The following is a 13,643-nucleotide window of genomic DNA, read 5'->3' as shown; positions in this document are numbered from 1 at the left end:
AAAAGAATAAGATTACGAGAGGTTTTACGAAACTGGTTAAAAATGGTGTGTTGTCAGAATGTCTTCAGGTGTAACAGGACCTTGAAATGTAAACATGAAGATAATCAAAACTTTTAAAGCTTAAAACTCAATTGAATGACTTTTGGAAGTAAAGGAATTGGTAAAAGCTGAATTATGTTGCTTAGTAACACAGTCCAAGAAAAAGGCAGCTTTTAAAGTTTATTCATATCATTTTACAAATAAAACACAGATTCAATGTCCCAGTACAACCTGTATTTGTTGCACACTTGCAAAGAATGCATTTATTTGTAATGGAGAGTATTTATATATCATAATACATCACAGCTTGATCCTCACAGTTGAAGAATGGCCTTAAGAAATAAATGTCCTGAATAATTTCTTTGTTAGAACTGTTTAATAGCTCTATTAAAACTTGAAACATTAATCTTGTAAAGGCTGATACGATGTCATGGGAATATTAACAATGTTTTTAGAGGCCAGCTTTGTCCTTGCCCAGTGTGGACATAATTTTGCATTTTAAATATAAAACTCAGAATGGTTTGTAGCACTTCAAGTGAACAGATATTGCAGATATTTGCAGATATTTTGCAGATATATTGCAGATATTTTCCATTTGATGTTGTCTGGGAGTGGCATTGGTCACCAGACATAATTAAAAAAAACTAGAAACCATCCTCCCAAGCTATAATTTTTTTAGCATTTCAGCCTTTAATGGATAGGACAGCTAAGATATGAAAGGGGAGAGAGAAGGCTGTTGATGAATGCCGTTGCTTCCTGTCATCTTGGATTAAAGTTAATTATTAAAAATAGTGTTTTTACAGAAGTCTATATACAGTAACTGTGTGCATTTTGCACCATTTTATGCACTAAGGGCTAGATTTATCAAGCCGTTTGCGCCTGTTTCCAGGCGCTAATTGGTCGCAAAGACGGACGTAACCGATGCGGGCTATTTACAAACAGGGCGCACTTGGGTAAAATCGCAGATTGTCTGCCACATGAGCGAGAAGAGACAAGTTGCGCTTTCAATATGCGTTCGTGGGAGGGTCGTGGGGAAAGTGGGAGTTCCACCCAAAAAGGTGGGAGGATAAGCGCAAAGTGCCCCTAATTATATATTCCGTGGTATTTACAAAGACTGTCAGTAAGAGCGCGCCTCTATTCTGCGGGGAAATTCTCCGCCTCTTAAAAGCAGGTCTAAACCAGCCGCAATCGAGTTTCCTCGTAGACCTTTATGCCGCTGGTGAAATGGCAACAGTAATTTGAGCAAGACGAAGACATAGGCGAGGCTGAAAATATTTTTAACACAAGAATCACACTTTGTCAGTGAACACAACATCATTTAGCGTTACAGATCAAGCAGCCATGCAATATTAGAGTTACTGGAAGAAATCAAAGATGAAATTGAATCTCCCACTCAGCGTTCACATCCCATTCCACCAGTTGTTAAACTCCTCGCTACATTACACATACTGGCATCAGGATCATTTCAAACAGTCATAGCATCAGCAGTGGGAATATCGCAGTCTGCACTCAGCCATATCATAGCACAAGTACCGCTTTGCTACAGCGCAATTTACGGTCTAGTGGGCGGAGAAAGACGCTGATTGCCTGATGGGTGTCAGGGTTGATAAATACTACGCAAAATGTGGAAGCATAGCGTGCGCTATTACCGAACTCGCATAAACGGACGCAGCGCAAACTGCGCTAGTGTTAGTAAATCAGGCCCTAAGTGCCTGAATTGGAATTTTATCCTGTGAACACAAATTGTCTTGGGTCCAGGAGCTTGTGGCATTTTTAGCATTTTTTTTAGGCATACAGGCAGTATGAGGAAATATGTCTTAGTAAAATCTATGCCTTTTGTTTCCTTCTAGGGATGGCTTTTGAGAACAAACCTCTTATTTGCAGTAAATACAATACGCAATAAAATGACATCATAAATCATGCTCTGTTAAAACTGCAAATCATTGTTCACACACCAAGTGCCTTTGATCTTTTGTAAATATGTGAGTCATCGTGGATGAGATATTAAAATCATGATTTTTTTTGATTTTTTTACTTTTACCATCACTGAAAGCTTTTCTAGACGTTTAAATTGAATAAACTAGAAGGGTGACAGATCAATAGGAACTGCCCACAGCCCTGGCAAAATACTGTTGGTTGTCTAAAGTGGTCAATACATGGTACAAACCAACATGTTAAGTAACTGTTTCATCTCTAATGGTCAGTTTGCAGTCAGTCACTGCAAGGACAGTTTGATGAATGCAGAGGCTGACATCCAGGTAGACGCAGGATGGTCACGTTCACCTGAAAAGAGAAACAATTTAACCCTCAGTAAAGGTCACACATTCATCGATACGTGCAAATATCATTGGGCGCTGACAATGTGTTAGTGTTTTGGCACTGGCTCATAAATGTACCTCATTCTTGAGACATTTGCTGAGATAAACGTTGAACTCCTCCATGCTGCTGGTATGCAAGTCATTAATTGCCAGAATTTGGTCTCCTTTGTGAAACAGGCACGCTGTCTGTTGCTGGCCTGTCCACCCAGACACACTGATACACACACACACACACACACACACACACACACACACACACACACACACACACACACACACACACACACACACACACACACACACACACACACACACACACACACACAGATTATAGATTAATTCTGTAGCTCTCGTGACATTTGTGATTTTAATTATTTGTATTTTATTTGTCTACCATGGTCAAATAGACATAATAACCCCCTATTTCCTCCTATTGGAACTAGCATATACTAACACTATAATCCTCAACACCTTACATTTAATGGCCGAAGCCACTGAATGTCTTTTGAAAATCTAAACCCACATGTATTTGCAATCAGAAGATTACTACTGTCTGTTCTACTGCAGGTTTGACTTGCATCTTACGGCTTGTTTACACCGGAGGCGTTTCAGCCGCCGTTGCTCGCCTGTCCGTCTCAAACACGTCTGATGGGACGGATGCACGTCTATTTAATGAATCCAGCTCACAAGTGCTATTTTCCGCCCGTAGTCCCTTAACAGGTCATTAACACAATAAAAATGTCATGCAACGACAACGATAGAGGACAGAATCTGCTCTGCTGACATGTTGCCTTTACTACACAGCCTGTGTAAACATTGTGTGTTGGGCTCCATTTTGTAGAATCAAACAAATTGCAAAGCAGTTACTAAATCTCAGTCACAGCTAAATGCTCTGAATCATCCACCACAAATGAATAGACAGCTCCTGCAGCGCAGCATTGAGTCTGACTTCTCTCAACTGCAGAAAGAGCAAATAAGGGCGTGCAGCATCGCTGCCAGCATGTCCTAATGTTAACTTTGTTTTTAAACTGTCAGTTTGTGGATTGTGGAATCAGACAGTAGGGAATGTTGCAAACACACACACAATATGTGGTTTAAATGTTTACATTAATATTAATGCATACAGAACAATAAAATGTGTGTAGAACATTTGTTAAGCATTTACACATATCTCAATCAAAGGAGTCCAATTTTTGAGGCTTTAATTTAATTTTATATACTAAAATGAGTTAATGGGTCCTGCATCATAGACACACTTACCTTGGTTTCCCATCCACTTCTGTTAGTGTCAGGTGTTTTCTCAAATCTGCCTGCTTGACCTTAATATCTCTTTCCTGTGGGTTGATGTTGTTCAGGCTTGAAAGAAAAAGAAAAAATAGCAAAAGCTTTTTTTAAATCTCCTGTATACAATATTAAGAACATTATTATAGCAGCAAAGAAATATTTGATATCTAAAGATATAGTGGAGTAATTAAAATTAAGCCACACTCCCTCTGTGTTTAGCCGGTCCAGCTGCAAGTCATGCTAGTGCATTTAAGTGCATGAAGAATAGGTTGTTGAAATGTGGTCTCTCCAGTTCACAACAACAAGCACACAGAAGCAGAAACTTGTGGTTGTTATTGCCTCCTCCATTATAGTTGCATGAGTTTCTGCATAGATAAGGACATCTAATTTTCTTTGAACAACACATTTAAATTCAAAGTCGCTTGTTTAATGTTGAGCACTGCTTATTATTTTTATTCAACTATCATCATACCAGTGTCTGCTTGCAGAAACCAATCTAACCAGTCCAGCAACATCATTGCAGGTCCCAGCATTCCTCTCTAGTTACTTTTATTTGTTCTCTGTAACCATGACAAAGCAGTTTCTGACTTTTTGTTTGGCAATAGCACAGACCCTGCTCACACCTGTCATTTACATCCGTCCTGAGTGATCCAATCACAAGTGGACAGCTCAGTACAGGTGTAAACGCACCCAGAATATGAGATCCGATTGCCCAGACCACTTCGTCTGGATTGCACATGACCACGTTCTTATGGCAGTGTGTACTCGTATGTGTCCAGGGCTGCATTGAAGGACTACCTACTCTACTGTAAGCAGAACTACGTACTCATTCACTGGCTTTGTCCACGACATCTGAGCTATATGTAGCTCTGTATATTTTGGCTTTTTTTGTATTTTTAAACAGTATTTTAAAAGTATTTCTCATTTCACAAAAACCACAGAGAGTGACTCTTGTGTTTTAGATGTTACTAGTACAGTGCCCATTCAAAATGTGCGTGTGAGTTTGGAACTGGCCGATTGCTTGGCCTGTGGTATTACTGCTTGTAGCTTTCTCCAGAAACGATTGTAAAATTACTTACAGAAGGACCCCAAAACACTTGATATGCAACCACACTGTATAGCCTACTACTGACTTACTGTGTACATCTACTTCAGAGAACTACTACTACATTTACCTGACAGAGAATATTACAATTAAAATGTGGAGTATAGACATTTGCCTTATGAACTCATGGCAGTGCGCTGGCAATCATTTAACGGTGGAAGCAACAAAAAGTAAACCGCGGTCAAAGCCGGTGAACGTGAACCTCCCTCCCCGCTGCTGTTTGTTTTTTGTCAATATTTACCTCAACCTTTATGGTGCGGTCGTTTAGTTTTATTCACAATTTATTAATAATCAATATCCAACGTTGTCCAAACTGTTCCAAACTTGGGTACCCAGAAAACCAAGTGTGAAGTAGATTGGATGAACGGTTCATGAGATATTTCAAAGACAGATGCACACACACGTCACTCTAGACACATGGAGACACATGCTAATGCCAGATCGTACTTAGAGCTGTCTACTTGTGACGCATGCCAGGTCTAAACAGTCTCGCAGACTGTGCCACAGTGGGAGTTTCAAACGAGTCCTTGTACTATTACAAGTAAAGCAAATGTTGAATGAGTACTCGTGATAAACTTCTGCTTCAGTTGATCATCACACCCTACATTAAATGTCCCTATTTGTAATGTATATTCTTATTACAAGAGAGGTCATAGTGCCCACTTGGTAGTTATGTTTTTAGATAGGGTCAAACTCACCTTTCAGTAGAGCTTTGTCTTTTCAGTGTGTGCACATCTGGTATCTCCAGCATCTCTACAGGAGAGTTGGCCCCATTGTCACTGGAGCTACTGCTGAAATCTGACGTCAGACGTTTTTCTTCCCTGCAAAACCAAGTAACGGCATGAGGGATTATATCATCAGATCTTGGTACATGTCTCATTTACATTCAGTCGCTGACGTATTCTTAGTTGGCATCTAACAAAAGTCCATGAGACATCTTGGAGAGACAGTGGAAATAAACCACAACACAGCTTTCATGAAGCAGGAAGGCTAATGCTTTGTGTTAAGTATAGAACAACATCTGAATATGCTCTATTGAGGGAGGTAACTCACAGCCAGATAGTATAACAACAGATTTTGGTATTAAAAGCCTTTAATGGGGTGCCTGGATAGCTCAGTTGGTATAGCGGGTGCCCATATATAGAGGTTCACTCCTCAATGCAGCAGGCCTGGGTTTGACTCTGACCTGCAACCTGCGTGTCATTCCCCCTCTATCTCCCCTTTCATTTCTTCAGCTGTCCTGTCAAAAATAATGGCTGAAAATGCCCCCAAAAAATAAAAAAGGCTTTAATGGACAGAAGTCCATATTTTTCCTTTTGGCAGAATATAACGACAATGAAAGAAAGGAAAAACGGTGAACAGAGGGTCAAAGAGCATTGTACACTCCAAAAAAACAAAAGAGGTTTCTCTGTTATACAAAAAGGGGACCAGATGTCTTGAGATGTATTCAAAAATAGTTCATAAAAGCAGCATGGTAGAAGAAAATCATTCTCAAATCACTGTAGAGGCGCAACAGGAATTCTAATTACGAAGCCCTTTACAAAGGAATCTTTTGACCCATATGCCAAATGTAGCAGACAAAAAGTGTTCTTCAGTGTGGCAGCACAGCAGGTGGCCAGCAATCAGACATCAGTGTGAAATGCTGAATTATCACACAGTTTTGTACTTTAGCAAATATAGGAACAGCAGGAAAGAGTATTTTTATACAGGAGATGATGCCATGAAACAGCTGGAAGAGTCACAACGTGGATGTTATTGCTGATTAACACAGGGGGGGCTTGGTAAACAAGGAAGTTACATCTGATTGGCTAAAACCTGCCGTCTGACAAAGTCAGATTCACACAGTGAAGTAGTTACTCAGACGTGCAGTGTGTTGTTTTACATTGCATTACATTTTACATTGCCCTAAAGCGACACAACGGTTTGAGGAAATAGGACATTATTCCTCTTCCAGATGAAAAGTTAATTCATACAAATTTCTTATTACTTATTAAGGGTGTGTTTCTTAATAAATAAAACACACCCTTTCTGAAGTTGCTGCATGCAGGGGTTTTCCAGCTACAGCATTACTTAGTCTGGTATAACCAGTGGCTTATGGTGACTAATGTTAGCTAAAGATAGACATGGTTTTATATTGGTCATCACTGAGTTGGTTTGCTGACTTTATAACTCTGCCTTACTTGTAGCATTTACAATTATCCCATAATTGTCACTTGTAGCCAAAGTGGCTTCTGTGTTAGCAAAAAGGTACATCATTTCACTGTGACTACAGCATGCAATGTAGCTTATTAGGGATCTAAGAATAATAAACAAAGTACAGCTAACATGTAGAGGATCAGTTAATCTGACCTGTAAATTCAGTTTATACAAGGTCTATCACCACATACACTCTTATGGCTCAGTTCTATATAAATCTGTAAAAATTATCATCAGTACCATCTTCTTCCTCTTGTACAAGATGAAAAAATATGTTTCATCTTGTTAAGCACATACGTTGCCAAACAGGCTCTGAGTTGTTGACAGTTCTGTGCTTTACAGATAATGCCCTCCTTGTTGTCAGTCTAGGTGTTTGAGCCAATGAGGCCACGGTTACCACTGATGAGAGAGCTATTTTGGTATCTAGGGCACTGGTAAAACATGTTACACCAAGAGCATAGAGCACTGACACTGAAGACAAAGTGAAAAGTCAAAAATACACACGCAGCCCACAAAGAAAAAAACAACAACTTTGCAATCAATCTGAGATCTACCTGTCCTCAGCGTCTGTCTCCTCATTGAATGGGGGTAGTGGGGAAATCTTCAACCTGTCAAAGACTTGAGTCACATGCCTCATCAGGGTGCCCGTTGTAACCTCCTCAATTTCAAGGTCCCTAGAAGCATTTGGCACAATGAACTGGTTTCAACAATAATCAGCGATTATTTATCATCATTAAGAAACATGTTTTTCAGTGATCTGACACTCTGTAAATCAAACTTACACTTCCTCAGCCACTTGTGCATTTTGTCTAACTTCCATCATCGATTCATATCTACAAATAACAAGCAAAAAAATAATATGCATATGTTACTTGAACAAAGTCAAACTAGTGAGGATGAATTTTTGGTTTGGGGAAAATTATAACTGGAAATAATTAAATGTATCAGAACAACATATTGTCACATATACAATAATTAACACTCACACTGAGTCCATGCTTTTGGGACGGTTTTCCCCTTTTTTTAAGTAGTCTCTTGGATAGTCATAGATTGGATTCATAGGTTCCGATGCACGTCTTTTGGCATGATCTTCACTCTGCCGACCAATTGGAAAGCAATATGACATGCTGTGTGCAACCAAGAGTCACCTCAAATTCTCCATTACCCAAACTAACATCACTCATTTGAATAAGATTTGTGTTTACTAATAACTGCACCTTTGGTTTTATAGTGTCGTTATCCAAAGCATTTGAGGACGGATCAGACAGGGACCGGAATTTTAACTCTGCCTAAAAAAGAAAACACACGTATGTGTACAATATTCACGTGAGTAGATTATTTTTCACATTAATATGACAGCAGAAAGTTTTCTTCATAGATAAATAAGACTGTCCCATTGAAAGAACTGAATTTGAGATCTATGGGGGCATTTCGCTGAATTTTTTTTTAATGTTACCTGAATTGCAAAACTGACATCAAGCTGCCTTAAATGTATCTGGGTTGGAGTTAATAATTCTACCATTTTGTGAGACATTCTTTATTCCTGGCACTGAACTGCCGAATATACCTAAAATAACATGTTATGAGCTAGAGCGCCATGCGTGGCTCTAAAACGATGGATACATGTACAGGTGGTGTTGACATTTTATATACAGATAAATAGTGAAGATACATGAATTCACATGTCTTTCCCCACACAAAAACAAACCAACACATCAAATACATTCACACAAAAGAATGTGGTGATTCACTGATGTCGTCAGTCTCTGTGATTCTGAGTAAGTATTGAATAGACAGGAGTTTAGAAAGTTTCATGCAGAGCTGTAGTTGCAAAATTACGGACCAACCTTTTCAGAAGAATCAGAATTCCTATTCTTCAAAAGGGGGTTTGAAATAACCTGGTAAACAGGAAGAGAAGTATATTTTCAAAAGTCAAATAGATGATTGATAAGCATGTTTCATGGATGACAAATGTAACTGTACGGTGTGTACTGCTTGTTGTGTTCGCAAGGGACACTGATAGAATTGAGACTGAGCAAGTGTTGTGAAAATGGAGGCAGAGGTTGATAGCAAGAAATAAATTAATACAGTAAATATTCAGAAATAAAAGCTCAAAGTAAAAAGCAAATTATTGGTTGATAAAACGTGTTGGCATTCATTTGAGCCGGGTGACGAGTAACACGAAAAACATGATGGAGAATTAAAGGAATAGTTCAACATTTTGTAAAATATGTCTATTTTATTTCTTTCCAAGAATTAGAAGAGAAGATTGATACCACTTTATACGTTTGTATAGTAAATACAGTATTTATCTGGAGCCAGCAGTCTTTTAGCTTAACTTAGCAAAGTCTGGAAAGGGGAACACACCTAGCCTGGCTCTAGTCAAAGTCAAAATCTGCCTTCCAGCACGTTTACTATCTCAGTTTTCCATTGTTTGCTGTTTTACAGGAAGTAATGTGTTGAAGTATTTCTTAGCCAGGAGCCCGACTTCTTGGAGTGTCCACTGGTTGCCTGGCAACTAGGGGTGGGAAAAAAATCAATACAGCATAGTATCACGATATTTTCCGTGGCAATACTGGATTGATACACAGGCGCCAAGTATCGATCTTTTATTATATATGTGTTGGTCAGTTTGTCTCCTTGACAATCCCATTTTGCAGCAATACAATTGAAGTGAGATGAACAAACAGAGAAATTAATCTTTTTAGATAAAACAGATGTGAAATTGCAATATCTTGCAGAATATTGCAATATGTTTAAAATCGCAATAATATCGTATCGTGACATAAGTATCATGATGATATCGTATCAGGAGGCCTTTGGTGATTCCCACCCCTAATGGCAACTGCTGCCAGCCATGAAATAGTTCAGCACATAACCCCCAGTTAAACCCCACTTGTCATTTTAACATGTCAGTTTTTGTACGGATTAAACAAACAAGATATAATGTTGTATTAGTGAGCTTTCGAGGTGCTGATGGGTGGATTTAGTTACCTTTGGACACAGCCAGGCTAGCTATTTCCAGCCTTAATGCTAGCTGGCTGTTGGCTCCAGCTACATATTAATTGTACTGTAAATGTTGATCTATTTCTTCAATGTTTGTGGTCAAAATAGATGAGAAATGGACTTAATTATAATATTTACCTCAATTGTTGGCTGCCCATTTTGCATTTCCTTTAGCAGAAAAAAAAGTGTATATATATATATATATATAGAGTGAGTGACAGTGACATAGCTAGTAAACAAACATGATAGATACAAAAAAGTGCAGTGTAAGATAAGCTTGGTCTCAATAAGCTGTTACAAAACATGACAAAGAACTAAAATCTCAAAATACCTCTGAACTCATACATCTATGTGGCCGGTTTTTCAGGGCTTCAAACAGGTCAGCGAACCAGCTGTCCACTTCCTCACTAAAAGCAAGAAGGGCATTTAACTCCAAACTTCAATTCCAAAATCAACAATTTGGTGTGAGCAGAGTCGAAGGCAAAGCCATTGTCAGCTGATGGAGCCACTAAATACATTACTATTTCTTTTTGATTGTTAGAACTCCCAAAATAGTAGACGTGTAAAGGGCAGGGGGGGGGGGTGCGGGGGATTGGCCAACCCAGCTGTGTGGCCTGAGTCCTAGTTACACCATCACCAACTTTCTCTTTTCACTCATATGCACATTGCCATTAAACAATATAAAACCAAAATCATTTGAAAAATGTATACTGATTTAAATGGCAGCATATCTGCTCAATCCAAATAAATTAGATTTGGTTAGAACAAAATGGTGAGCAACTGAACTTTATTTTTTAAAATACTTTGAAAAACTGTGATTAAAATGAATAACAGGCTTTTAATTAAAATATTAGATAAGGTTTTTGACATTCTTCATTCTCCCATATCCCTAATATATATCTATTTATTTGTTGTTGTAGATAACTTTTAAAGACATTCTATCTTGAGTGTGGCAGGTCAGGAGTTTTTACAGTACATTGTAGTGTAAGAAAACTTTTTTGCACACACTCTTTTGTCGGGCATGTGCGTAGGATATGATCAAAAGTAGCAGATCACATATTTTTTTGAGAAAATCCCGCACACTGACCATTACGCAAGCAATAATTTATTTAGAAAAATACAACGTTTCGGTCTCAGATAAATAAGTAAATAATTACTTGTGTAATGGTCAGCGTGTGGGATTTTCTCTAAAAAACAGTACAGTGTAGTAAAATGCATAGGCGTTGGTAAATAACCTTTAAAGCATATCGTCAGATGACTGACCTGTTCTCCCCAATGAGGAAGTAGTCCCGGTTAGCTGCCTTGATGTAGAGCACACAGGATGGGGAGCACTTGAAGCTCTTCTGGACCCATTCCCATCTCTGGTGGTTTTGAGGGCTCACATACAACAGTGAGATTCTGACAGAGGAACACAGATGAAACAGATGCTACAGGGGATCTACACTCAAAAACAAAACTGGCTTAACTGCATTATTTTATTTAAGAGCTATTAAATACATTAAATGACTTAGTTATGAATGAATTGGCATTGAATGTGCTTTGTGAGAACATACTGCGATAAGTCTATCCCTCCAAGTGGCCTGTCCCTTTCTTCTTGACTCCTGAAGTACGTCAGTTGGTGTTCTTCCTCACTGACTTTGTACAGCACAAAATACCGCTTCTTCCATGACTTCTGCAGGAGAAACATGACGAAATAAATAAGGAATTGTAATTAAAAAACAACAACACATAAAGAGCTGCAATTAATTCCATTCATTCTGCCAATTGTCACCTCCGTCTTCAACATTCTTTGGGGAGGAGACTTGAACAGGTATCCAGATCTTATTTCCGTCGTAACTGCAACTGGTTTGTAGAACACCGCATTTCCCCCTGAGGGGAAAACAAAAGCCTATTGTTGTTGTGATCAATTTGCTTAAATCTCCTCTTTGTTTACAGAAATCTTCAACTTTATTTTCCTGTAGGTGCTATCTGGGAAAACCAGCAAAGGATTTATTTATTGATTTATTGAGGAGAATGCTCAAGAAACAGTATGAAGAACGGATTTTCATTACAAAAGCAGTTTTTAAAAAAAAACTAAGTGACTAAAAGTCAACCAAACTATTGAAGAGTGTGAAAACATCAGTACATTCCACATTTTCTTGTCAAATAATTATATTGTGACTTGACAAGATCAGCTTAAAAACTGGTTTTCTGTAAGCAGCACCCAAAATGCCAGTAAGTAACTACAAACACATGAATCAAACCATAAAGCAGATTTCCAGATGTGATACGCTACCTGCGTTGCTCTTCTTATACATTGTGACACAATACCTAAACAGAAATAACACAGGAATGTATCAGTCTTTGTCACCTCAAAACAGCATTAAAACCAAACATACAATATAAGGTCTAAAAATAGCTCACGCCTTTGTGAAAGCAGAGCATGAAATTGAGCTCCATTCACAAAACAGAAGCCACGTTAAGGTAAAGGTGTATAAGAAAAACACCTATTCGCATTAAACTTATTATTGATTTAAAGATGTTTTCCTGTAAATGCATATCTGCAGTAGACATGGGCCGGTTACTGGTTTCAAGGTATACTGCGGATTGAAAAAGTCACGGTTTCAAAACCACTCAAATTTTCCATCATACTGTTCCTAAGGTATGAGCTGTTTTTTATGAGTCGTCAAGGACAGAAAGTGCAGTTTTGAAATCCATCTCCCTGCCAGTGTGGAGTGTGTTCAATGGAGACCCAGCCATTTGAAAATAATACATTTTAAAGCTGTAATTGCAATACCGCAATACTGTGAAACGTGATATTTTTGCTGAAGGTTATACCGTCAGAATCTTATACCGGCCCATGCCTAATCTGCAGTAATTAAAAATAATACAAATTAACATGCAGAAACTTATTAAACATATAAACATTCATCATCCTCTTCATACCATGCACTTTAACACTCAAAGACAGAACCAAACGTGTTTGCAAGTGGAAACTTTTTACATTTTGTATCACATCACAAAGCAATACAATAGGAAAAACAAACACTATGACTCACTAAATGCACTCGTTCTAAACGGGGGAGAAATCACAATGCTCTTACCTGCGGAGCACCTGTTCAGAGTCTGCTCTTCTCACTCTCTTACAATAAGTGTTGCTTCATAAGGAAGCTGGATGATTGTCCGAACCTGACGAACAGAAACAAGATTTTCATACTGGAAAACTGGAGTTTCTGGTTCTTGCTTCAATGGCTTTTAAGGTCTACCTGCTGTGTTGTAGCTGCATAATTACATGACGGGTCAGTGAAATGTCTATGGGAAAGAGATTTGCGAAAAGATTGATGATTAAATTAGTTACATAGTGTTCATGCATGCTAAATATTAGATTAAAGATTAAAGTAAAGTAGTACCAGTATGTTGATAGCAGGCCAATGCTTCATTAGAAGTAGTAGGGGGGTTAGTAGGTGCTGGCTTAAAAGAGTTTGTAATACTTATTTTATACGACTGTGACTCAGCTGAGTCACAGTCGTATACATCGCATAATCTAAGATGAAAAGCATATTATGTCTCTCTAAAGTGGCTGTTTTGAAATTGTCTTGCATATGCCTCATGTTAGTCTGAGCGATCAGTCGATGTAGCGCTCAGATGGAGCCGTGTGGCCCTGCTGTGCCATGCCTGCTTTTGACCTTTCCTGCTTGTGTTCGTATGCATGGGCC

The 13,643-nt window shown here is 38.5% G+C and overlaps 1 protein-coding gene across 3 annotated transcripts; it reads right to left on the bottom strand.

Annotated features, from left to right (window-relative positions):
* Nucleotides 1-1,643: 1,643 nt before the first annotated feature.
* LOC120550695 (pleckstrin homology domain-containing family S member 1-like) lies at nt 1,644-13,109 on the bottom strand. Of its 3 annotated transcripts, none has more exons than XM_039787378.1 (16): nt 13,032-13,109; nt 12,224-12,258; nt 11,720-11,817; nt 11,502-11,620; nt 11,212-11,346; nt 10,280-10,355; nt 10,087-10,116; nt 8,790-8,840; nt 8,160-8,231; nt 7,929-8,038; nt 7,725-7,775; nt 7,497-7,616; nt 5,445-5,567; nt 3,618-3,713; nt 2,436-2,571; nt 1,644-2,322 (listed from the first exon to the last, which is right to left on the bottom strand). In XM_039787378.1, the coding sequence occupies exons 2-16, from the start codon at nt 12,243-12,245 to the stop codon at nt 2,251-2,253; spliced, it is 1,311 nt and encodes a 436-aa protein (XP_039643312.1). In that variant the 5' UTR covers nt 12,246-12,258; nt 13,032-13,109; the 3' UTR covers nt 1,644-2,250. The 3 variants fall into 3 exon arrangements, with proteins under 3 accessions (XP_039643312.1, XP_039643313.1, XP_039643314.1); XM_039787379.1 differs by having other exon boundaries at nt 11,720-11,790; XM_039787380.1 differs by lacking the exon at nt 8,160-8,231.
* Nucleotides 13,110-13,643: the final 534 nt, after the last annotated feature.

This window comes from Perca fluviatilis, chromosome 21 (assembly GCF_010015445.1).
Source record: "Perca fluviatilis chromosome 21, GENO_Pfluv_1.0, whole genome shotgun sequence".
In the NCBI taxonomy this organism is placed as follows: domain Eukaryota; kingdom Metazoa; phylum Chordata; class Actinopteri; order Perciformes; family Percidae; genus Perca; species Perca fluviatilis.
Note: the sequence above shows the minus strand (reverse complement) of the source record. Positions and strands in the feature narration are given on the sequence as shown.